Genomic DNA, 27,120 nt, shown 5'->3' on the forward strand with positions numbered 1-27,120 from the left:
CGGGGGGGGCTGCCCGCCGCGAGGCTTGGGGCACGACGGCTCTGGGGGGGCCTGTAGGGTAAGCAGGGGTTTTTTGGAAGCCCTGGGAGCGGGCGTAGCCGCTTCACAAGTTCAGGTTTCTCTGTTTCCTTCTCTTGCTAAAATAACACAAATAGCGTTTCGGGTGGATTGTTTTGAAGGGAAAAAAAAAAAAAAAGGCTTCTTGATTTACGCGGTAACTTTGTGTGCATATAATACTACTACAGTCTGTTTTCTTCCGTTTGACTGACCCAGATAGTTAAGCTCAGTGAATTTACTCCCTTTTTCCTCTCTAGCCTCCTCCCAGCCTCTGTCAAGCTTACTTGCTTTTTTACGTTAGTTCTGAAGTGTGCAGGGTACTGATGGCTGGGCATAAGGTCTACCCTGCATCCCAAAATGCTGCGTTGTAATGTATTCTAAAGCTTTTAGTTTGCGCACTATTGACTTGTCACATATCTGAGAATTGTTTCTTCACCTGCTGTTCTGGCTTCATGTTCTGTCAAAATGAGCTGACCTCCTTAGATGCTTCCCCTTCTTATCATTTCTTCCTTTGCTATTTGAATCCAGTTCAACTAGTTTATTGAGCTACTTACCTTAATAATCTTACTAAACTTTTTTTTGCTGCATTTTATTTCATGCTGATGCTTGTGGAATGATTGCTCGAGGTGACTTATTGATATGTGTGTCTGTCCCGTGCCCCCCCCCCGCCCAAGGGAAGGTGCAGCTCCAGGGTGGAATGCAGTGGATATGCAAGAAATCTGTTCCATAATAATTCCCTAAGCAACATAACCTGCAACCTTAGATGTTAGCAACACCAGGGGAGGTTGGGTTGCTGACTCTTAAGAGAAACAACGCGGAGGGTGGAGTGGAGTGGAAACACTGGCCAGGCTCTGTGATATCACTGCAGGGATGGGGAGCTGGAACTACTGGAACAAGAATGGAAGGTCCCTGCATTGAATCGAGTGAAGCAAGGAGGTGAAATAAGGGGAGTTCTGTCAATGCTATTGCCTTACTTCTGAATTGTATCATAAGTCCCCAGTTCTGGAGTAGTGACACGCTAAATCATGTTCCCTGGGTGAACTTTGCTCATTGTAATCTCATTATAATACCAAAACACACCTCCATCCCAAAAACTACCTGCCTCCGAGGTGCGACCACCCCTCACTGAGCATGCGCTCTGAATTTTCTCTAGCATAGACCTTTAAAAGTAAAGTGAGAGAACTTTATACCAATCTAAGTAAAGGTATGTATGACTAGAGTCACTCAAGCTCCACCTAAAAAATAAGAAAATATGAAAGGGCTTAAGAGAGGAAGACTGTTAGGGAAGACACCATGATAGAGAAGTTGGGAGGACATCGCTGACTTCTGGGATCAGTCAAAGGTTCGCACCTCTTCCCCCCCGCCCCCCGCCAAAGGGACACCTATTGGGTGAGATTCAAACCTTCTGTTATACCGAGTGCCTCCCTGGGAAACTTAGAAATCTCTATAGAGTTTTTCCATAATCTATTGTGCTTGTAGTCAACTGTATTATTATTTGCATGTGCTTTGCAGACAGTGTATTTATCACCGGCAATCCAAAAGAACCTGTACTGTTGCTTTAATAAACTGCTCTGCTCATTAATCTAGTTGTAATAGTTTGTTAACGCAACCAAACTCCCTAAGTCTGGTAATTCTAGTGCATTGAACGTGGCTAAGCTGACAGCGCAGTACACTATTAAGTGCATCTGTCATCGTGATAGTTCAACACATTGAACGCAACCGGACTTACAGAACTGAATTGGACATTAGTCAGAAATTAAACCTAGCTGCCCCCAGCTCCTCTGACATCTGAGGATAAGCTGGAACACAAGGGGGTTTATTTTCTGCCAAACTTCTTTACCCTTTAATGCAACAGATGCTTTAAAGCGCACACACATAGTATATGGCAGTGAGTTTAGAATGTCAGCTGGAATAATTAAGCCTTTTAAAAATTGAGCTGTCACATTTCAAGCATACTTCTGTGCAGGTAGCTGCTGGAAGCATAGAGTTACTGACATTTTTTCGTTGGAGTCTGTCTGAATCATTAGTTTGGTTTTTATGGTCATAAAATTTAGTCAGTAGTATTCCTTAGGCTAGACACTGTGTTTTTACTTGATGCTGTGCAATGACCTTCCAGATGAACAGCAGCCCTGGCATTGAGGGTGTTGCCAGAAATAGTTTGGACTGGCAGCAATGGCAGTGAGCTTTGTTCTTTTAAATACGTTTTGGCACAAGCACTGAAAAGGTGTCATTTTTCTAGAACGTGTCTTCAGCAACAAAAATATGTTGTGCTTTTCCTCACTTTTTGTAACAGTTATGAAAATAACATCTAGCAAAATTTTTTGTGTATACATACGAAGAGTGGTTAGGGGTATTGGAAGCAGTACTGTTGTCCCTGCATCACTTACCAGCTGAGGTAGCTTGTCCTATGTAGTTTCTGAGACCTGAGCTTGGGACCTACCTCAAACATACTTGCAGTTTGAAGGCGATGCTTAAAGTGCAATAGTTTATTCCAGTTTCTCTTCAGGGAAGGACTTCTGTTGTAGCTGTCAGGGAGAATCCACGCTCTACTTCCCATCTGCAATGCATCATGATAAAAGGATGCTGTAACAACTTCTCTGTAACTTGAAGCTCACTGTTAAGCACAGTTCTGGATTTCTTTCATTTGCAGAAGTTAGTTTAGGAAAAATGTATGCTTTTCCTTTTTCAGAGGCTTTTTTGACTTCCTTCAATCTTTCCATCACATTCCACTGCCCACAAAAGGTAATCTTGCACACCTTTACTAGTCCACACGTTTAACTTGAAGGGGCAGAAGGCCTCATATATAAGCCAAACCTTGTTTGTCATCTCATTGGCATAACAGCTTTGAAATTAGTGGGTATTCATGCATGTCTGCATTTAAGTTTTTTCTTACCATGTGCTTTAAAATACTTTATCCATAGAACTAGTATTTCCAGATGGACCCTGAAACCTAAGTCGTGTTGTCTGAACACCTTATTCAAATATACTCATATTTTTATTTGTCTTTGCTTGATAATTTAAAGTATGATGTGAGTAGTTGTTTTCCTTACTTTTGAAACCACTTCCTGTGCTAATGTAATAGCACAAAGTATTATGGCAGAGAAGGGGGGGGGGGTGCGGTGCATCACGTGGAAGAGCTGTTGCCAAGGTCTAAAGATAGATCCTTCTTAAATATTTTGGTTTTACTAATTGTCTGTGATCTACTTGAGGTTTCCTGTGACTGTTCTCATGCCTTTTAATAAAAAGATTTCAGCAGAGATTCTTGCTTGATGTTGAATCAAATAAATATGTTCTCTGGGAAGATAAAGGTAAAGCAGAAACATCTAGTTTTCTCAGTATTTTGGGTAGTTAATTCTTTTGGAAACCTGAAATTAAATTAAGTTTCTGGTTTAGTATCTACTGGAAATAATGAAATTTAGTTTGTAAAATAGAATTTCTTCTTTCAAGTATTAGCTTACTTGGATGGATCATAAAACATTGTTGATTTTGAGACAGTGGCTACTTAACCTCTGCTTTTTCTTTTTTTATTCTTTAAAAAAACCAAACCAAACTTGAACTGAACCCAAAGGCTGATATGCTTTTGAAGTTATAGTATTCCTCTGTAAATAGCCATCGTCTGGATGCTGTACCAACAAACCAAGACATGCTTTAGTTTGAAGGACAGGAGGTAATGAAACAGATAAGTAACAGAAGAAAATGCATCCATGTACCATACAAATGAAGACATGATAATCCTGCTATAATTTCATGTAGCAGCATTGTGAAGAAGTACACATTTGGTGTGACCTCAAGTATCATAAATGAAAGCAGAGTAATAATGAAAGCTGTTTCATTTCTTTCACTGAGAAGGACTTGTCATAACTTGTGAGTATGAATTCACATTTGGTAAAGTTCTCACTGACAAGTGCTGCAGTCCCACAACACCTGAACAGGGTGAGCAGAGCAGATCCAGTGATGGTAACTGTGTTCAGCCAAGAGTCTAGAGTGCTAGACAAATCCATAGAGAGGAGGCAGATCTGAGCCCAAGTTAGAAAGTCAAGTCAGGGGCAGGATCAGGTCCAGGGCAAGTAACCAGGGTCAGCCAGCAGTCTGGTGATGACCAGGGAAGTTCTTAGTGATGAGGTGGGTCTGACCACCTGGGAGGTGATATGGATACAAAGGTTCTGAAACAGCAGTCTCTCAAAACCCAGTGTAAATTTCACTTGATCTGAAGCAATTCAGCAATTCACATACAATAAAAATGTGTTGTTTCTGTAGTTGTGTTTCTTTTTTTTTTTTTCTTTTATAGGGGAATGATACTACTACAAAGAGAAGAAATTCTTTTTTTAAGTAGAGCTATGAATTTCACAGGCCTTTGTGGCTTGGCTGACAGACTGTAAAAGGTTTGTGGGCTGGCTGTTACAGTCATCCAAACATATGAAACAGTTACTTATGAGTGACTGTGGAATCGTGACTTTAAAAACTGTGTTCTGTGATTAATTGGGTCGGTTCATCTGATGTATTTAGAGCTCTGAACAGGTGCAGGTATTTGGTACTATAGAAATTATGGTAGGACTGAAAACTGAGATACATTTCTGTTTAAATGTGAATGGTGACCTTTAGGTAAAAGCCAAACCTCTATGTGATATGGATGAAGTTTTGAACAGAATGGCCTATGTGTTGTTCAGTTTTAGTGTGGAAGGACACAATCATGGAAACTCTCAAATGTATGTAATGTTAATTATGTGAGTAGTTTCTTTGGGTGGGATTAGGTATCCAAACTGTGGTCATGTTTGAGTTGTTGCTCCAAAAAGACACAGATCTTATGTAGTTCTGTCATGACTGCCATTCTTGTGTGGATGTCAAAGATGCTCTGAGATATGTAAAAATGGCATTAGGCACCTGAATTGCTCCCGCTGAGGTCGCAGATTACTTGAGTCACTAGAGCTAAGTATATGTTAGAGCTTAAATTTACTGCAGAGGTAATTCCAGTTTTAAGTTGGATATTACACTTAATCTGACTCACATGAGCACAAATTAATCTTCCATCTGGTTTGGCAGGAAGTACAAGCTGGATGTTTGATGCTGAAGCTAATAGTGCAAATGACTGCTACCTTGTGTGGCAGCAGAATCTATAATGTTTACACCTTGATTGCTCAAGTGAAGCTAAAGTGATAGAAACTTACAGGAAGAAAGAGAAGTCTTAATTATTTTTGAGGGATCAGGACCCTGATTTCTTGATGTGTTTCTGCAGTGTTTGTGCTTTAGAATTCAAAAGTTGTGTTGTGTGCCTATATGCATAACTGAATTTTAATTCTTTTATATGACTGAAATATACCCAATTAAGTTGTCTGTCTTTAAATTAGTAAAGGACATAAAATACAAATATTTTTCTGACTTTAATAATTGGTTTCCCTTCATGACCTCAAAACTTACAAATTCCCCTAAATCTTGCATAATTTAATGCTGAACATCATGGTATTGGAAGTGTCCTTTAGCTGCCCTACATGGTAGTTAGCTTTGAAGAGTACATTTCATCAGTGCTGTAACTGCACTCTAATCTATTAAAACTATGAAGTGTTCTAATAGGTATTCAGTAACAGTTATACCTGCATTTTTTCCAGATTTTCAGTAAAGTGTTAGCACATATTGCATTACTATTATTATTGCACTATGTATTGAGATTTAATATTACAAAGAGGAATGTAACACACATTTCAGAGCTGAGGAAAAAGATTTGAGAATAGGTATGAGATGGAGATGAGGCTTTGTTAGGCATCCAGTACTCCATTGCAAGATGGGGCTGGTGCAAGTTTTAGGACAAATTTGGCCTTGTGAGCCTCTGAAGTTCTTTTGGCTTCAGAGGTGGGGAATTTGCCTTGCTTAGTAGCTCAGAACCCTTTGTAGCTCTGCTTCCATGAGATAATGTGGCATGTAGCAGGCACTGCATGAGAATGAAGTATAAGAACCAGTTGGCTACTTTTGTGCTGTCCTATTTAATAATTGTGTTCTGGTAGTGCTAGAGTGAAAATCTTTTGAATATCATTCTGTGAGGGGGGTGGGAAATGACTGATCAGTGAATGAGACGTTAAACTTGAAATTGTGAAAGAACTGTTGTAGCAGTTACTCAGTTGTTTTGTTGTTTTTTTTTATTTATTTTATTATTAGAAGTACAGAAATAGTCTTTATTTTGCCTCTAAGTAATTAATTCCTCCAGGTGTTACATGTGTAACCTTTAAGGACAATTCTTTCTTGTAGTAAGTGGTTTTTAATCATAGGTTAAAATATATTATTGTTGGTGCAATACATAAGGCTTCCTTTATATGGTTAAATGTAAACTGTTTATACAGCTAGTGTATTATTAGAATAGTCAAAAATGAAATCTCAATTTAGTTGCTGTTTGTGAACACAGTTTCTGCACCTTTACTCATTCTTGGGCCTGGGATGATGAAGAAAGAAAGCATGAAGAACCAGCAATGTTTGACACTGCATCAAAACGTCAGTAGCTTCTTGAAACTTAACTTTTCCATGTGCAGCTTGTGGCATGAACAGGGAGGAAGTCTTTGGGGAGTTTAGCTCTTTGATTTATACCAAATGTTTACTGAACATGTACAAATTGCAATTTCAGAGGCTTCATCTGGCTGAATGTAGTGTTATGGGACTGAAAAACACATCCTTCATGTGTAGGCTATCTTCTTTTCCAAGTGTCAGGTCCTAATATAAAAGCTGAAATGCAGCAGTTAACACAGGAGTAAGAAAACTTTGATATCCATTGCTGGCCAAATAAATTTTTTTCTCCCAATTTTATCCTCAAAAGCTAAGCTTTGTCAGAAATCTCTCCCCCAAAATGAGGACATAGTGAAAGCAAAGTATATCATATGGAGAGTTTAAACTGAAACAGCAATAGCTTTGATTGCTTTCCAGAACTCGTTTATGAAAAGTGGGATGCATAGTTTTCTCTTTGAGAAATCAAAAACCTCAGACCAACAAACATAGTTTCAGGCATTTTTTCATTGCATTTTTGCTTAATTTTCTGAGCTGGTGGTGTGATCTTGGGAAGTACTCAACAGAAAGCAGGAAGTACAACTGTTACTACAAAAAAAACCCCCAAACAAACCTCAGGATGAATTCTTACTGGAAAGTGTACAATTAGTGTTACTCACATTTAGAAAAGGCTAATATGAAGTGGTTATAGGGAATAAGTTGTGATAATCATTGAAGAGCTTAACTTGAAATGAATAGAGTTTATCCTTTTCACGTAGCAAAACAAAGCCTTTCAGTAGGAGTGGTAGGGATAAGAAATCCTTGTTGGTCAAGATTGACTTTGCTAGATTTGTGGATCTAATCTCATGATTTCCCTAGGGTGGATTCACCAGTCTGGATTTGGTCCTGTTAGACCTCTGGCTTCTGCTTCTATTCTGTATACAGTCAGAGTTTTTTTAAGGAGTAACATCTTTGCTGAGCATGTTGGGTAGTTTGGAGGGTAAGATAGGGGTTGTGCCTCTTTTGCTTTCTGGGAACTTTCAAGCACAAAAAGCAACAGGGAAAATGCATAGCTAGGTGAAGCTGGTTCTGGAACAGTAAATGCCAAAGAAGTTGGCAAAGTGAAGGCTGGTTGATACCAGCAACTGGTAAAGCAGTTAGCTTGGATAAACTTATTTGTGGGGATCTTGAAGTAGAAGAGAAAAATTTTATGGTGACAGATCTTAAGGGTAGCCAGTGACTGATGAGGGACGTGGTAGGATTGATACAGTGAATTATTGATAACATAAAGAGACTTCATCTTCTAAGGGTTTTTGTGATGCGGAAAACTGTTTTCTCAGCTTACATTGCAACTACTCCAGTCATTAAGAGATCATTCTTAGCTCTTGAACTTAATGTAGAACTAAGGTCAAAAATGAAGATTTCTACAGTTGTTTTCAGTAGCTTATTCTTCCCTTGAATATACTTAAGGAACTATGTAACTGATAAGGTGTTTTCCATATTTTCTTTTTCTGACTTCATTCACTAAAAGTAATTAATCCTCTTCATTTAAAATCTTCATTTTTTGTGTTCATAGTATATTGTTTCTCCTTAGTCTTTTTTCCCTAGGACTAACCAGGTGTACTTCTGTCAGTTTACTCAGATACTTGGTGCTGTCCTTTGAATTGCATGTAAATTTAAAAAAGAAAGAAAGGAAAAAAAAAAAAAAGAATTCTGTCACTTCTAAGAGCAGCATTTCAGTTTCTGCTTTTTCCGAACAACATGATTATTCTATTGTTTTGATGTATAATATTCCTGGTATCCAAGTCTTGGAAGATACTTAGTTGTCTTGCTCACTTGCCCTTGTCAATCAGTGTTAAAAATTGACCTTATTATCCCATTTCCTTAGCAGTTACAAGTACCCTCTGTTCTTTTCCTTGTAAAAGTATCTTATGCATTTTTCCCTGTACCTCTTACCAACAATTTTTTTTGTTCTACTTAGGTTATGTGATTTTTATTTGAAATTCTTGTTTTCAGTTGCTGATGTGTTGCAAAACAATTATAATCTCTATCCCAGTCAGGGTTTAGAATGGGCGTTTATAAACCCTGTTTCTTGACCTCTGCAATAAGATATTGCTTTTACTTCCCTGCTTGTCCTTGGGAGCAAACTGAACAATAGTAAAGTAAATTACATGTTCTGTGCAGAGCACTGCTGTCACTTACTGAGTTCCACTTAGAAAAAAAAAAGAGGCAACACAAGGTCATATTATCTTTGTTATATTTTTAGCTGTTTATTTTTCTGCTGTCGTTCCATGGTAAAGTATTTGTGCACAAGATAAATGCTTTGGTCTTTTTGGTAGAAGAATGGGTGTACCTCAAAAGTGAAAACTTTTTTTAACAACATGAAGGACAGTTCGGAGGGGATGATTCTGAGTTCACTACTTTCTCTTCACTTAAATCAAAATCACAAATAACAGTGTAAACTTAGCTGATGGTGTTTTTCAGAATATGATTGCATTAGGTATGCTATCAAAGCATTTTACTCATGGTGGAACAATGTTGGACCCATTCCCGGTGAACAGTAATACAAAGCATCATTACAGATGTATCTACTTCTTCGGTCTTTAATTTGCTAATCTCCTCTGTATTAATGAAACCTGGTAGCTGATGACTAGTTTTGGTCTAAAGTTATTTGGTCTAAAGTTGTTGCTTTTTTTTTTTAAAAGCTGTAAAAACTTGCATAGATTGGATTATTCTGCTCCATTTTAAACATTCTCACTTGTAATTAATTGTGTTTGTACACCCTCCGTGATAAATGGGAATTCACTTAATTTTATTTATATCTGAGTGATGTGAGCATAATTTGTTAACCTGGTACAGGAGACATTTTTAATAGATCTATAGGTGCTCTTGTCAATGTGAGATATAAATGTGTTGTGGTTTTGGTTTCTGTTTTGTTTGTTTGTGTTTCATTTGGGTTTTTTTCTGACTGACTTTTCCATTCTTGATGTAAATACTGGGGTGCTTCTTGTACCTGACTCCTAGTGATTCAAAGAGTATGATGCTAATCTTTGCTTTTGAGAATGACGTTGTAGGAGAGGAACTACAAGAAGTAGGTAAAATGAAAGATTAGTTGAAAAACAGTTAATTAAGCTGTGCTGGTTTCTTACAACTTCAGTCTCCTGAACGAATTCAGATCTTGAAAATATCATCTGAAATGACTGTGTGTGGCTTAAGTGCACCAATAGCCACAGTACCTAGGTACGAAAAATGGCCTCTTCTTAAATCCTCTTCCATGGTTGGTATCACTAATAGTTAAATAAAAAGGTCAGAAACGCAGGGGGCTGAACTGGCAGGAGTTTGGGTGAGATTAGGCTAGAGAAGGAAGTGTGAATTGGAAGGAGGGAACAAGGAGTTGGACAAGATGAGAATTACAGGGATCAGCCCTCAGAGGAGCAGGGACTGGGACTGGCTGGGTCACTGAGTAAAATCAGGTTGTGGCAAGGAGTTAGTGCAAGGGCAGGTCCAATTCAGGCAGAAGTACTGGTCCACTGTGACATAGCTTTCTCAGCCTGAGATTGGACAGGGCATTTTGCAGTTGCTGCATTCAGTGGATGACGTCAGATATTTAAAGTCTGTCCCAGAAATTCCCAATCTTCTCTATTTGCAGAGGGTAACCCAATTTTTAATCACTTAAATCATGCAGCAAGTTGAGGTCTCTGGATATTTGATGGTTCCAGCCATGCTGCTGCTTTGTCTTGGTGTCTGTATATTATCAACTGTTGGAACTTGTCTTTATGGCTTTTTTCTGTATCTTAACATTAAAAAACAAAAATAACTAAAAATTAATGCATTTAACTTTATTATCTGGGTGGAATACCAAATATGGAAACACAAGTTATGCCAGCCTAGATTGACTTACACCTATAGAATATTAAAGTTTTCACTGTTTTAACCACTAGAATATGTCATGCAACATAGAAATTTGATAGCATTCATATAAATGTCACTCTTTCTTTGAGTGTGTGGTCCTGCATGACATTTATTGTTCGTATTCATTATTCAAACCCCAATTAACTTCTGAATTCACTGTTTTATTATTCTGCAGCATTCTGAGTGCTTCACAGTTTTTCTCACTGTTTAAACAAGTTGGCATTTGCTGCATATTTAAAATGAGATGCAATGAGTGTAAGGTAAATGATTCAAAGTAATTCTTTGGAATGTCAGGTCTAATCTCTTCAGAAATGCTGTAAGTAGTGTTTTGAAACATGAAGTGCAGCTCCTGTTGGTGTCAGTTGTTCGATGCACTGTAGGTATGCAGACCAGTTTGAAGTCTAGCAGCCTACACCTGGGCACACAGACTATGAAGAGCTTGTTTCTTTCCATGCTGAGGACAGCTGTAGCATTAGAGAAGATTGCAGTGGATGGGTATAGGAGAGGTACAGATCTCCAGGCTAGTGCTTGCCTCCTTCAACTCTGAGGTTTCTCTTCTTTTCCTGTGATCTCTGGTTTAGTTCTTGAGTCTTGCTGCTTGTGGAAGAGACGAGGCCATGGACTTCTGTTGAAGTCCCGACTGTGTAATTCAGGTTTTCTGAGAGCAGAATTTGAATGCTACTTGCCATGGTGGGGTTCAATTTGTGTATTTCAGTACAACTATAATTGGTGGGGTTTTTTTTCCCTCTGGGTAATGAAAGTTTTCTTAAATAGAGCTGATAATGAGTGTCCTCTGAGTCAGGTTTTTTTCAGAGCTGCTGCTGCTACCTTTGCAAACAATAGCAATATTTGGCAGACGTATAGCAATTGGTAATTCAAAATGAGAATGGGCTTCTGATGGAGAGCTTCTTGCTCTACTCACTGTACGTATTTAAGCATACAACTTCTTTCTAGTAGTAAGACTTCTGACGTAGTAAGCTTGTTTGGCTCAACATACATTCCCTGTCATTTGTCAGTGTTAGAATGTCACAATAGCTTTGTGAAGAGATCTGAGAAACTTTTTCCCCCTTGGTCTTCTCTAAAACACTCAGAGAAAAAAGTCTTTCTTCATCAGATATTTATTATTGTTTGCATATTGTATTTCTAAGTATAGATTGCTCTTCTGAATTTGACTTGACCACTCACTCCTGCTTTTTGGAAATCTGCTGCTGTTCAGTGGCTGTCTCATGAGTCTGATAACACTAGTTATTCAAATAATGGCATTTATTGTCCTTTGCAGGCACAATCGTGCACTCTTCAAACACAGAAGTTTAGTGCGGAAATACACTTTTTAAGCAGCTGATATAACTTAAAAGTACTAAGTGCTATTTGAGTTTTAGTAACGTAGACATACCATTTCACTATGTGGCTGATGGTTAGCTATCACTAGTTTCATATGTGTCTATACTTGAACATTTTTATGTGTGGAAGAGGGAATGGTATGAGAGGATTTCTGGAAGGGGTACCATACTGAAAGCGTGAACAAAGAACAGTGTTTTATGGTCTGCTAATTTGCACTAATGTGTAAAGGCTAGAATAAGCGTACTGGGTCTGGCAGAGATGGAGTTAATTTTTTTCACAGCAGTCCCTGTGGTGCTGTGTTTCCGATTTGTGACCACAGCAGTGGTGGTAAGGCACCAGTGTTTTAGCTGTTGCTGAACAGTGCTTGCACAGCATCAAGCAAAGCCTTCTCTGTTTTGGACTCTGCTTCCCCCTGGGAGTAGGCTGGGGTAGGGCAAGAGGTTGGGAGGGGATGCAGGCAGGACAGCGGACCCCAACTGACCAAAGAGGTATTCCTTACTGTATAGCATCACGCTCGGCAATAACATTGGTGGTGCTGGTCGTGGTGGTGGGGATGTTCCAAGGTAACCATTGCTCAGAGGCTGGCTGGGCATCTGTCCGCTGGTGGGAGTGGTGAGTGATTGCCTTTGCATCGCTTGTGGGGTTTTGTGGCCTTTTATTCTTTTTTTACCTCTACCTCTCCTCCCCCCTTATTAATCTGCCTTTTTCTCAACACCCACAAGTTTTACTTGCTTTTGCCTTTCTGATTCTCTCCCCTATCCACTGGGGAGGGCAGTGAGCAAGCACCTAGGTGGGGGCCTACCTGCTGGCTAGGGTGGACCCACTACAATAAGTTAAAAGTTTTCAGCTGTGTATACAACTTTCTGCCATCCTGTATATTGAATTATGAAATTGTGTTATTAACTTCGTTTTTAACTTCATCTTTTTTGATCTTGTACTGACAAGTCTACTAAACTAATGCCTAATTCAAACGTCAGATTTAATTCTTCCCTTATTTTTATGATCTTTTTATTCAATGTTTCAAATGATTTGTAGTTGAATTTTGACAACATTCTCCCCACACATATACTTTCCCTTGTTTTTTTTGTTCTTCTGCAAAATATTTTGTGCCAGTCATTTGATGAAAGAACATGTTACAGTGAATTAGTCCATCAGCTCACGCAAGACCTGATGAGCTTTTAGTTGGAACAGTGTATTCAATTCCAGGATGGTAACTAAAAAACATGGGAAACATGGGGGAGACTGTCACCAGGGTGGCTTTATTGAAATCACTAATTATGGTGTAAGTCAAAGAGGAAAGCTGATTTTGAATTGCATGCAATATTTATAGAAAGGGTGAGTCTTTTTCAGTCACCATTAAAATAGTGCTTTGCAGCTAAATGTATGCTTTAGCCAAAAGTGGTAGCATCTGATGTGATGAGAAAGGTAGTTTTTATGTATGCTTATGCATATAAATTTGATTAAAATATGCAACATACAATTTTTTAATTTCTGAAGCAATAATTTTCTTGTCTTAAACCTTTTTTAGAGTAAAAAAATTTTAATTGCCTCATATTAATAAATATGTGACTGTAGCTAGTGGAAAAACCAGACTTACTCTCATTTGCTGTATCCATCAGGATTTTAGAGTTGATTGGTACGCTGCCCTCATTTTTGGTTTTTTGGGGTTTTTTTTTCTGGCTGTAAATAAGTTGAGTGCAGCCATTAAGAAAATACTGTTCCTGCATCTGTAGATTAAGTTACTGCTGCCAAGACTAAGCTAATGCTGTAATATAGATGCTAATCCTAAGAATCTAGATTTTATTTTTCAGTAGCTTAATAGTTTGTATGTTTACTTAAGTGTAGATTAAGTCACTTAACTGTATTTTTTAAAAAAATCAGACAAATATTTCATGTAGAAGTTTTAAATGTAGCTGTCTTTAAAGGAAATATGAATGTAAATGTATATAAATGCAAATACTTACCACCTTCCCAGTCTTTATCAACTCCAGTTTGTTTTCTAATGTTGAACTAGAATGTTGAAATTAAGAAAATAAGTAAATTTATACATAAGTTATAAATAAGTAGTATATTTACAGTTATTTTGTATATTTGATGTGCATATAAAATATCGTACACTTGTTTTGTGCATTTATGTAAATATAAATGTAACTATCCATATTGAATACATGGATTTATTGATTTTCAAGAAAACTTTCCTTTCATCCATTCTTATGTTCTGAAGATGCAAAAACATTAAATTAAGGCACAGAAACAATGTAGTGGAACCCGACATCACATGGAATAAGTGAAATTTTTCTTCATATGAAGTTAGTGTGGGCTATGGTAGTGGGCACTTCTGTTATTCTGCAGAACAAAGCCTCCCTGTCTCTAGCAGAGAGAATTCCTGAAGTAGCTTTCTTGAGCTAAACCTCAAGCAGTCTTTCTTACTGTATAGTTCACTGGAGGAAAAAAATTACATTTTTTTCTTAATTCTACCAGTTTGGGTAGAAGGTGAACCAGAGGTGCTTTTGGCATTATGGGACACTGTTTCCTCAGCTTCATTTTTGGGAAATGCTTTTCCTATTCCTGAAGATGTTGGAGGTACTTCTGCATGGGGAAAACCAAGAGTTACAGAAAGCTCTTTTCTTCTGTTGTGCTTTTTGGGTGTATAGTTGTGGAGTCCAGTGGTCAACATAGCAGGATACAGTTTTCTTCCCTTCTCTATTGAAAGCTTTTTTTCCTTATAAATCAAACGTATGACAGATGGGGTTCCTTTTAGACTGTGTTAATCTAGGTTTATGAGAAGCTCAGAATGGAATGATGTCATTTTGGAGACAGAGAACGAGGTGTATGTTTACAGGCTTTTTTAGTGAGAACAAACCTTTTTTTTTTTAGATTGAAGCAAAAGCTGAGTTTTATATCATATAAATGTTGACTTGTTGCTTTATATACATGTGCATACATTGACAGAACTGTTTTCTCTTCTAGGATCCTTCTGTTACACAAGTGACAAGAAATGTTCCTCCAGGGCTAGATGAGTACAATCCTTTCTCTGATTCAAGAACAGTAAGCACATTTATTTCTTAATTTTGCTGTTAATCTTTTTAGGTAAGGTTTGTGAGTTATTGTTTTGAGAGTTTGGGACTAGTATAAAACATGTGACAGGCTAGCTAGAGGTAATGGAAGATGTGTAAGGATAGATAGTCCCATCAAGTATCTGGAGGATTCAGTGGGTGGGTTGACTTAAGTGAGCTTTGACCTGTTAAGGATAGTGGCTCTCTGAAAGGGAACCAAAACAAAACTGAGTTTTTCCTGTGTTCAGTAAGACTTCTGGTAGTCTGTCCTTACGCTTTTCTGAATTTTACTTGCTTTAAAGCTTGTGACTGTGGCCCTATTCCCCAGCGTCTTGCTTTTGATTTCCATTTCACTTAATAAAAGTGCTGTTCAGAATAAGAAAAACATTGCATTTAAGTAACAGTCTGCAGGCTATGAGTAGTTGTGCTGTAGTGAATGGAATAATTTATGTCCAAGAAACACAGTTGGTTTTTGCCTCTAATTTGTATAGTTTTAATTTACCTTGTGCTTATTTTCACCCATGGAGGGGAAAATACAAGGAATGGGGTAGTAAATTCATATTGTAAGAGCATTTTTCAGTAGTTACTTTTGACAGTGGAGATCTTGTGCAAGATGAGCAAAATGTATGGACGATTACTGTCTGTCAGTATAATTTATAAACATTAAAATATTGTCTTTTTCAAATGTAGGCTTATTTCTTATGGCAAATCTGGTAGTGCTGATAGGGAATGTTGGTGTTTGAGTCTTTGCAGTACAACAGTAAGGCTTCATACGGTGTTTAAAATGCTAGACTGGAAGAACCTTGGTTCTGAGTATGCCTTGGATCAGCTGTTTAAGGCAGAATATTTACAACTAGCAACAGTATTAAATAAGTCTCCAAAATCTTTTTCTCCAAACTCACAATGTCATGAATTATGTTTGATTTATCTTTCTGAAGCTTGAACAGTTTCAAAATTGCTTTGTATTGACCATAAATTAGAAAGACAGTCTGACATTTTTTATTGATTTTGTATTTATTTTTACATGCAGCTCTGCGGGAAAAGAAAAACCGAAGTATATGGTTAAGGTTATCTGGCTTTGAACAGTCAGTTGTTCATGTATAAAAAATTCTAATTGCTCATTACAGATGTCACTCTTATAGAAAAAACGGGAGGATGGAGGAAATCTTTAAGTCAGTGTTCAGATCTCCTAAGTATGTGCTATATTCATACACTGTGGTTCAATTAATAATCTATGGGATGTTACCAAATTCATAAAAACTGTCTGTTGAATGAGCAGTTCTCTTTCTGTAGAGGAAAAGAACTTTGACAGGTTTTCTTGCAGAAAGCAAGGCTGAAAGAATAAAGCATGTTCAGCTAAGAGTGCAGTAGTAATCAACCTTTAGATGATACTCCCCTTCCTCTCTCTGTCTCTTGTGGATGCTGAATATGTAAGTATTTATTCTGTAATTATATGCTTTTGCAGGAATGTGCTTAGGTACCTGAGGAGATGCTCACAATTCCATGTACTCACCTCTCTTTCCTACCAGCTTTGTATGCAAGAGGAGAGCATACTATGCATGTACAAATAAATGTATGCAACAGGACTGGAAGTGAATGTCTTTAAAGATTGAATGAACAGAGGTAGGAGCAGGGTCTGTGAATTTTGGGCTTGGAGGATTACAATGTCCTTCAGGGTAGGGATAGAAATTACTCTGCATTTTGTGTGCTGTGCAGAGCAAAAACATCCAAATAGTTTCTGGGGGCTTTGATTTGCTGCTGTTCCTTGTTGTACCTTTGTTGAGAAGCTGAGTCGTCTTGAACAGTTTTGTGCAGGTAATCCCACTTCTAACATTTGGAAACCATAATGGTGCTAGTGAGCAGAAAGGATACAAGCTGGTGGTAGCAAAGTATGTCCTGGAGATTTCTGTGCTTTTTAGTTTGAGAATTGCTGGTCAGTAAGACTTAAAATGATGTTGTTTCGCTATGAATAACAATGTGTAGTTGTAGTTTTTAAGGAAGCTGAGAATGGTATGCTTCAGTTGGAAATCCAGATTTCTAGTGGTAGTGGTAAGATGGTAGGTATCTTGCAGTCTATAGCATTAACACAGCATTAACCTTCTTTCCCCCTTCCCTCCAAATTCAAGTTAATAAAGCATGCTGGAGTGCAAAAACACTTCTCCATTGCAAATCCAGACAGGAATGTTTCTTCTGTGAGAAAGTGACTTCAAACTGTGAATACTGACATTCGTTATCTTAGCTCAGTTGTGTTCTCCCTTTGCCAAGGGAGATGCTTCCTATCAGTTCTTTCTTGGTCATCAGGATAGGGCATAAAAAAACCCAGTAAATTCTACTTTTTCTTGGTATTCCTTATTCTAATTTCTTCTTTTTTTTTTTTTTTTTTAATTATTTCAGTGCATTCACCTTTTCTCGGTCAACTTTTATCCTTCACATCTGCAGTGGGAAGTTTGGTGGGAAAATAACATGTAAGACGTAATGAGGAAAGTGAATGGGCATAGGAGATTTTAGGGCTCAAGTGTCACCAGCTGATATCTAACATGAGAAATCAGGAGTCTTTTTTTTTTTCTTTTTTTTTTCTTCTTACCAAATTTCAAAGCCTGTCTTATTTTTGATTGTTAAACAATGTTTTCAGTGAATGGTATAAATGTCAGATTAAATATCATTGCCTGCATCTTCAGTGATTTTATTGCCAGCTTTAACAGTCACCATGGAGATGACTTTGTGTCTTTTGTCATGTTTCTGAAATCAACAAGGAACAGATGTGATCAGACAATTAGTATTTTTGCTTCATCTTTTAATGAAAATACTGTTGAAGGAGGCCTTTAATCTCTTCCTCCTTCTACAAGTTTTGCTAATGCATGTTGAACTTCTCCGAGCACTGTGTATAGATGCATAACGTGTAGACACAATAATGCATATAGCAATCACTTTCAAATTGCTGTATTAAAAATTTGGAAGAAATCATTGGTAGAGTTGGGTTTTTTTTGTTTTTAAGAGACATATTTCGATGGATTTTTTTTTTTTTTCCCAGTAAATTCCTGGGCAGCTTCCCTCCTGTCTTGCACCCAAATTCAGTGAAGTGTTTATAAGACACCAGACTGACCATCCACACCTGGCTTCTTTTGGAAGTCTTCTCCCTGCCCCCAATAAATGGACTACTTCACTCACATGGGGAAATCTATTAAAGAGAAAACTAATTTTGAGCATTTATCTTCAGCCAACTTCTTCTCTTTGAGAGGTCATATAATTTGCTGCTTCTCCCAGTGCAGCTGTGAGAGCAAGGCATGAAATAAAAAGATCTATCCCAGAAGTAGCATTTGGGGTAGGAACAAAAAGGGGTGTTGTAAAGTGGGGTTGATTGAATTTCAGGATATAAGTACCTTATCGTAAAAGACCATGGGCCTGTGAAATAAAGTCTCTAAAAACAGTAGACTTAGTTCCCCTATCCAAATATGGGTGGTATATCATGATATGATATGATAAAAACAGAATTGCTGACTCTCTCTTCCTGTGAATGTCTCATCAATCCTACGCAGGCTGTCAGTCGGCTATCTCTCTTCCATACCCAAATCCCTAAGCCACCAATAGCACTTGGACAGGCAACCAACAGCACATGGACAGACAGGTATGACAAAGTAAGTGCCAAGGCATAGGTTGCAAGGGACCTCTGGAGGTCATTTTTTTCAACCCCCCCTATTCAAACTGAGTCACTAAGTTGCATTCGTCAGCACCTTGTCCTGGGAAGTTTTGGATATATACAAGGATGGAGATCCTGCACCCTCATTGGGCAACCTGTTCCAGTGTTTGGCAGTTCTTAACAGTGATTCCCCCCCCCCCCCCCGTAATATCTAATTAGTTTGCTGTGTTACAACAAGTAACATGCTGTGTAATAAAAGCAGCATCATCTTTTCCCAACAGCCCCATGTGTATGCTGATCCATAAGGGAGTCAGAATGGATCTGTTTCATTTCTTATACTTAGTAAATTATGTGTTGATTATGGCAGAATTATACAGCTTTATCCTTTTATGTGAGTAAGCCAGACTTTGGTCCAGTCGGTATGATATTAGGAAATGAAAGAATTTTTATGGGATGACTTTGACTCAGGTAAGAAACATGGATCAAGTCTTGTTTTGAAATTTTCATTATGCCTGCCATGGGGCCAAGTCTTCCACGTTCCAGAAGAATGGATAGGACTGTTAAATTTGAGAGGGGAAGAAAGAGGCTTGACTTCTACGGCCCTGAACTCAACGGAGAAGCCTATGTCTACTCATCTACTTCTGAGACAAAAGAAAGCACAGTAGTTTTTGGGTACTCTGGTATGAACTGCATAAGATGTTCGTCAAGGTTAAAGGAGTCCCCTGGCAAGTGCCAAGTTCACTGGTTTCCTTCAAAGATGCCTCAGCAATTTTTATTCCTAGGAAACCTATGTCAATAAAAATGAAAATAACATAGACAAAAGTACACTAACAGATGAGAATTCCTTTTCTGCTTATTTGTTATGGATCTCAGTGTCTTTATGAAATGTCCATTAATTCTCAAAAGTAGTTCTTGCAGTTACTTCATTTGACATCTTCAGGATTTTGACAGTTATTGACCAAGTGTCTCTCTCCCACTTGCATCTTTTGTGCTGATAAAACATTTGAGGTGACCTTAAAAAAAGTGAGTGTTTGCTTTTGGTTCTAAATAGCAAATCAATTGCTCCTATAACTAACTTCAATCTGACCCCTTGGTAATAGTATTTCCTCAATATGATTTACTATGTACAGGTTTTGTGTGTATTAAATGCATATCCCTTGCAAACCTTTTAAAAACCTAGATCTGAGCTATTGCTTTCCAGAATGCCTCCAATTTTAGACTTCATGCATCTTGTACAATAGCACTTGGGCCATTTCAGTCAGTTTTTCAATACAACGGCTTGCAAATACATTTCCATTTCAGAATGTAAGGAACCTACTGTATGCTACTTAACATTCCAACAGATATTTTTACTGGAATTGTTTTGCAGCTCTTTTGTGAAGTTAGTTTAATTCTTAATTGAGCTAACGTCAGAAATGGCAATTAGAGCAAACTTGTGCTTAGTCTATATTTGGAAATTAATGTGAGACATTGACTTGTAGAATTGTGTTTTGTATTGTCTTTTTAATAACTGTAGAAAGAACTGTCTGCCTTACTGTTTTGTCTACCAAGCCAATAAATTACTATTTCTTTTACTTTTATTGAGTATGTTTTATTTGCATGTATGAAGCAACACTTGTTTTGAGTACCTTGTTTGCATTAAAGCTTAGTGTGCATAACCTCTGTGCTCCCTGGTTCTTGTTTGTTTGCCTTTTATGCATTTTTATTGAACTTCCGTTTTTCCAGTTATTACTGAATACTGGGAAACATATTTATAGGACAAAAAAAGACATTAAGTGGTTTCTGATAAAATGTTATCACAAACCCATTTTTTTCCTTCTTTTTTTCTTGTATCCTGTACCCTTTCCTTACTACCTACATCAGTCCAATAATAGATAATCTTGTATGTCAGCTGAACTTTAAGTCCATGCAGTTCTCCAGATCTGCTGCACAGTGCTAGAGCTTGAAGATGTACCTTCTCTGATTTTGCTTCAGTACTTCTTGCTTCTAGAAAAATCCCAAACTGTACAGCTATGTTTTTCATTTTTGTGTTGGGGTTTTTTTTTTTTGGTAGCCGAATGATTTTCCGAGGCAGCAGGATACTTCTGTTTGTTTCATGTTAAGTAGCTGTGGGATTTTTTTTGCTTCTCAGCTTTGATTAGGGTTATAAAAATGAGTACTTCCATTTGATAGGAAGACTTAGTGCAACCTGAATTTAAAATGGTTTCATGCTGGTCACTTTTTAAGAGCCATCTCTTAAGAGCGCAGGAGCAGGCAATTCCAAAGTGTTGGAAGTCAAGCAAATGGGGCAGAAGGCCGGCTTGGCTGAGCAGGGATCTTCTTCTAGAACTTAGGTGGAAAGGAAGGTGTATGGACATGGGAAGCAAGGACAGATGACGTGGGAGGACTGCAGAGATTCTGTTTGCCACTGTAGGGAGAAAATTTGTGTGGCCAAAGCTCGATTAGAGTTCAAGCTGGCAGGCACTGTGGAGGAGAACAAAAAGGGCTTTTTAAAATATGTTAATAGCAAAAGGAGGATCAGAGATAACATCAGTCCATTACTTGATGAGGTTGGTCACCTCACAAATAGGGATGTAGACAAAGCGTAGATGTTTAATGCCTTCTTTGTCTCTTTAACACTGATGATGGGCCCTGGGACCCCTGGAGCCCTGTGACTGGGGTTATCATAAACTCCCAGTGGACTCTGAAGTTGTTTGAGACTTACTGTTCCAGCTAGATGCACATGAGTCTATGGGGCCTGATGGGATTCATCCCAGGGTACTGAAAGAGCTGGCCAATGTTATTGTGGGACCTCTGTCCATTATTTTTCAATGGTCATGGGAGTCTGGAAAGGTACCAGTTGACTGGAAGCTGGCAAATGTCCCAGTTTTCAAGAAGGGTAAGAAGGAAGACCCTGGTAATTACAGGCATGTCAGTCTCACTTCAGTGCCTGGTAAATTTATGGAAAAGGTTTTTCTGTGAGTTACTGAAAAACATTTGAAAGACAACGCAGTCATTGGTCATAACCAGCACGGGTTCACCAGGGGAAAGTCCTGCTTAACTAACTTAATTTCCTTTTATGACAAGGTCACCTATCTAGTTGACCAAGAGAAGCCAGTAGATGTGGTGGTTTTGGATTTTAGTAAAGCTTTTGATACTGTCTCTTGCAACGTCCTTCTGGACAGAATTTTCAGCACACAGCTAGGCAAGTCCATAATACATTGGATGAACAATTGGGTCGTGGGTTGGACTCAGAGAGGTGTGTATATAGTAAATGGGGTTGCATCAGTCACCAGTGGGGTTCCCCAGGGCTTGATTTTAGGGCCGGTGCTCTTTAGTGTTTTTACAAATGATCTGGATGCAGGAGTTAAATGTACATTAAGTAAGTTTGCTGATGATACTAAGGTAGGAGGAGCTGTGGACTCCCTCAAGGATAGAGAGGCCTTACAGATAGATCTGGATAGACTAGAGAGTTGGGCAATCACCAACCATATGAAATTTAACAAGAGAAAGTGCCAGATTCTCCACCTGTGACAGGGAAATCCTGCTTATTTGTACTAACTGGAGGACGAGAGGCTGGAGAGCAGCCCCCTGGAAAGAGATCTGGGGGTTTGGGTTGATGGCAAGTTGAATATGAGTCACCAGTGTGCCCTGGCAGCCAAAAGGGCCAACTGTGTCCTGGGGTGCATCGAGCACAGCACAGCTAGCTGGTCGAGGGAGGTGATTGTCCCACTTGACACCGCGCTGGTGTGGCCCCACCTCGAGTACTGTGTGCAGTTTTGGAAGCCTCAGTATAAGAAGGACATCAAACTGTTAGATCATGTCTAGAGGAGGGTGACCAAGATGGTGAAAAGTCTCAAGGGCAAGACTTAGTAGGAACAGCTGAGGTCACTTGTCTTGTTCAGCTTGGAGAAGAGAAGGCTGAGGGGTGACCCCATCGCAGCCTACAGCTTCCTCACGGGGGGCAGCGGAGGGGGGAGTGCTGATCTCCACCTCTCTGGTGACCAGCGATAGGACATGAGGAGATGGAATGAAGCTGTGTCAGGGACAGTTCAGATTGGGCATTAGGGAAAGTTTCTTCATGGAGAGGGTGGTTGGTCACTGGAACAGGCTTCCCAGGGAAGTGGTCATGGCACCGACCCTGTCAGAGTTCAAGGAGCATCTGGACGACGCTCTTAGTCATACGGTTTAGTGCTAGGTCATCCTGCGAGGAGCAGGGAGTTGGACTCAGTGATCCTTATGGGTCCCTTCCAACTTGAGATATTCTGTGATTGGAATGCTTTCTTCATTAGGTTCTTGATCTATAGAAAATGATTTATAATACCTGTGCCTGTTGTGCATTGAATTGTGATCTTTGAATAATAACCTGGAAAAATAAACACATTAAAGCAGTATTGAACTTCCACCATTTGAGGTGGATTTGAGCACTGACACTTTGTTCCCTTGTGCGCGCATTATGAAGCCAAGGTAAGTAATTATGAAAACATGGTAGTATACAAAAACATGCATGGCTTTTTCTGCCCTTAATGAAGAAATGCTACTATATTTCAGCAACTGGCTGTATCCTGTGAATACGGTGGCTGGAATGCAACTTTTGCTGGGCTTGTATTCTTAATACACATAACAAACTAAGAGAAGTTCTGGAGTGATAGCCAGCAATAATCAACGGTGGATGTTGAAGCAGATACATGATTTTTCCTTACCTTTTCTAACTACCTCTGATTCTCTTACAAGCTCTTTGTATTTTTCTAACATCATGCACTAATTCCATCAAGTGATATTATATAACTCATAAGTGATATTAAACACAGAATAACATTCATGAATGGTGTACGCATACTGTAGCTCAAAAATAGCTGCTTTAAATGCACCATAAGAAGAGACTAACTAACCATGCTGGCTTTTTGCTGCTTTGTCAAGTGTGCTACTGGGGTAAGACAGCCTTTAGAAAAGTGGAATCTATTTTTGAAGAAAACTTCAGAGTTTAAACTCTGCTAAGCTAAGTGTGAAACTGTAAGGCAAACTCAAAGCTCTGAGGAAAAACTTGTAGAACAACTTGAGAAACTTTCTTTCTGGAAAGCAGGAAGCAAGAGTACTAACAGAAGATAATGATGTAGAAAAAAACTGAATGAATTGTTTCTTTACAGGGGTAGTGTCTTAAATTTGAATTCTCAACAAAATAGGCTTTAGAGAAGCGGTAACTTGCTGGAAATAAGAAGTCAGCTGAGTGTTAAGTAAACTAAGATGGAAGATTGCTAAAGCATTAATTGGAATGTATCTCAGCTGGCTTCATACCAGCAGAAGGAAAAGTGACAGCTGTCACACTCACTGTAGAAAAAGCTCTTAAAAGGATTCAAGAAATTAAGAGGCCAGAAGGTGCAAGTTCTTTACTGGGCAAGTAGGGGCGGGGGGGAGGGGTCACAGAGAAGTCTAATTATAAATGCTTTTTTTGTTGGTTGGTTGGGTTTCTTGTTTGTTTAGGGTTTATTTTGTTGGTTTTTAGCAGACCTCTACACAGACAGGGGCTTTAACCTTCCAACAGACATGAAGTTGCATTGACTGCTTTGTCATTCCTGTGTTAAGTAATGGACTGTAGCACGCAGATCTAACAACATGAGACTCAAGGCAGCTGTTCCCTTGCACTGCAGTGCTTGAAATAATAAGCCTGAAGTATCCTCCTTCATCTTACTACAGTGATACAGCTGTATTGTTTTTGAGGGGCTGAGACCTGAAGGAAGACCATAATCCCATTCATATTATTACAGAGTATCCAAAGATGTATGTGATTCTTAATCACGTACCAGCCTTGTAAAAGCCATGATAGCCTTTCAGTTGTTGCAAAACTCCATGATGGTCCAAATAATCAGGTCAGTTATACTGGTTACTGTAAGGATATGTAGAATGTGAAAGTATCTGTTCATTAAGGTCACAGACTTTATTCAGTTTAAAGGGAGTAATAAGTAAAAGGGAAAGCAATAAACAAAAGCAGAAACACCTGATAGGTAAGTGGTAACAGAGACGAAATGGAAGACCAAAACTCTTCAGCCACTAATTTATGGGCTTTGAAGAGGGTCAACCTGGACTTTTAACTAATAAGAAGGAAGAAACAAGATAAGTATGAATATTATGGATAGTCGAGGGGAGCCTGTGGGACTATGCAAAATTTATTAAGGAATATTTAGGGGAATAGTCAAAGATGTGGAGCAGTGGGAGACTGGGGAGGAACAAGGAGGAGACTACAGAAGAGGATGGATTAAAAGGGGCTGGTTGCATGTAAGTTGCTACCAGTCAGTACACTTGTCTGACAGCCATATGCCTAATTGCTGCAGTTATTGTTAAATCCTTTCTTAACTGTCTATCTGTGACATTTCACTCTCTACCACATCTGTGAGCACTGCGAAGTCTAGGTGCCAAGAACTGGAGAGACTAGAGTGAGAGGCTTAGATACCAGCAACGTGGTCAGACCCCAAGTAGTAGTGGTCAATATGTCTGTGGTGTCAACAACTGGGCATCTGGGTGTCAGCAGCTGGAGGGACCAGGGGCCCATAGGGCCCACGTGTTTGAGGTGCCAGCAACTGAAGGGACCAGTGTGTTTTCCTCTGTGTGTGTATGTGTAATTCACTAGCAAACTTCAAGCTGGACTAGCTGGCAAATAGGAGGAAAACCTCTCTCTGGGAAGACTCAAAGTCTGAGCCAAAAGTGAGTAAGGGAGTCTGGGATCTGGGCTTGGATATATGGCAAGCTGAGAGCCTGTGCTGGTGTTTGAGGGAGCTGTGAGTATGGAGGTTGCTTGTGACATGAGTGTACGAGTGCATGCATGAATCTTCTAGTGAACGTCAAGCTGGGCTAACTGGTAAACAGGAGGAAACCTGTACACCAGGTAAGATAGCTCCAGGTCCAGCCAAGTATATCAGACAGGCTGAGGGCTTACTGCTCACATCTGAGGGATCTGCAACTGTTGGTGTGCTTGTAAATCTAGAGTGAGGCATGTGATTTCAATAGTGAACTTCAGTGCTGATCAGCTGCAGAGGAGGAATGGGGTACGACTCTGTAACTACGTTCTACATAGTTCTGATAGTGTTATGTGGGTGTGCTGTGGCAACTTGTGTGGCTGGCCATCCTAGTGTCCTTGGTGTGTGCGGGTTTGTGTGTGTTTGTGTGCATGCCTGGAATACACACTCAACTTGCTGCTAGCTGAACCTGGAAGCGGGAAAGCAATAGCTGTCTCCATCAGACTGGAATGGAGAGCCCTCAGAGGGTCTCAAAGTGCACTGGACTGGGCTCTAGCAGTCGAAAAGGAGGAGTCCCCAGGTCCCAGAGTCTGCTGGAAGTGGTAGCCTTTGTAACATCCCTTAACAGCTTTTGTTCTCCAGCCCCTCTTGACTTCTTAGGATTCCAGGATGCATGGCCCCTGCTACAAATCACTGGTGTAGTCTCATTTCTGCCAGGGAGCACAGGCTTTTACCTAGGCACTGGGTCTTTTACACAGTTGTCATTATGTACACAGTAGACAGCAATTCTAACACCATATAGATGGCCAGCTAGCATATAGTGGAACCTAAACAATGTAGAAATCTGAATCGGAAGAATCTTGTACATAATTAGTACCTTATATTAATGTCGTATATCATATATGCTATTGGCTAACATCTTTGATTATGTAGCTCTAGTGAGCTTTCTGATTGGTTCCTTTATTCATAAGCATATATGCATGTTACAGTCATTAGCAGTACTGCAGGCTGTTGGGACAAAGCATCTTTCAAGGATAAATATTTTGAATTAATTGTTCAAATATTTTCTAATCTGACAATCCACCTTTTTGCAGTATTACATGTAATAGTACTATTACTTTTTACAGTATTACGGGAGAGCTACTGTAGTCCTTGCTGGAGATTCTGAACAGTCTTGCTCATTAGTCTAGCATGCAGCTGCTTATCGGTTATGCTTTCAAAGCTATTGTTACTTTAGCCACAGAGCTACTATAATCAGGCTTTTTTATTTTGGCTTTTGTAGCATTGTTCTGGCCCACAATACATAATGCATAAGAGTTTTTGTTCAGTAGCTTTTTGTTACTCTAGTGCAGGTTTTGTATCTTATGTTTGAAGCAGGAGATGATAAGACTCTTGATGGTTGTCTGGTTTTTGTAGGAGTTCTCATACAGGCCTTTTTCCTTATCACAGAATGCTCCATCATAAGGAGTAGCAGTATTAACTGTCTTTAACCAGCTTCATAGAATCATAGACTCATTCAGGTTGAAAAGATCTTGAAGATCATTGAGTCCAACCGTTTACCTAACACTGCCAAGTCCACTACTAATCCATGTCCCTAAGCCTACAATGTCTACACCAGGGCTGATGACTCAGCCACATCCCTGGGCAGCCTGTTCCAGTGCTTGACAACCCTTTCGTGAAGAAATTTTTCCTAATATCCAATCTAAACCTCCCCTGGCACAGCTTGAGGCTGTTTCCTCTTGTCCTATACTTGGGAGAGGAGACCAACACCCACCTCACTACAACCCCCTTTCAGGCAGTTGTAGAGAGCGATAAGGTCTCCCCACAGCCTACTTTTCTCCAGACTAAACAACCCCAGATCCCTCAGCCGCTCCTCATAAGACTTGTGCTCCAGGCCCCTCACCAGCTTGGTTGCCCTTCTCTGGACACGCTCCAGCACCTCAAT

General features: G+C 39.2%; 1 protein-coding gene across 2 annotated transcripts in view; it reads left to right on the forward strand.

Moving 5' to 3' along the window:
- Nucleotides 1-968: 968 nt before the first annotated feature.
- SCAMP1 (secretory carrier membrane protein 1) overlaps nt 969-27,120 on the forward strand; it is a 47,391-nt gene continuing 21,239 nt past the window's right edge. The window contains exons 1-2 of one of the 2 annotated variants that reach the window (XM_010582858.1): nt 969-993; nt 14,743-14,820. Coding sequence is in view for 1 of the 2 variants with exons in the window: in XM_010582857.1 (XP_010581159.1) it covers nt 2,725-2,799; nt 14,743-14,820 (153 nt within the window). In the remaining variant the exon portion in view is untranslated. Of the gene's footprint in view, nt 994-1,604; nt 2,800-14,742; nt 14,821-27,120 lie in introns of those variants that run through there. The other variant, XM_010582857.1, reaches the window with a different exon arrangement.

This window comes from Haliaeetus leucocephalus, unplaced genomic scaffold (assembly GCF_000737465.1).
Source record: "Haliaeetus leucocephalus isolate CR32 unplaced genomic scaffold, Haliaeetus_leucocephalus-4.0 Scaffold849, whole genome shotgun sequence".
In the NCBI taxonomy this organism is placed as follows: Eukaryota; Metazoa; Chordata; class Aves; order Accipitriformes; family Accipitridae; genus Haliaeetus; species Haliaeetus leucocephalus.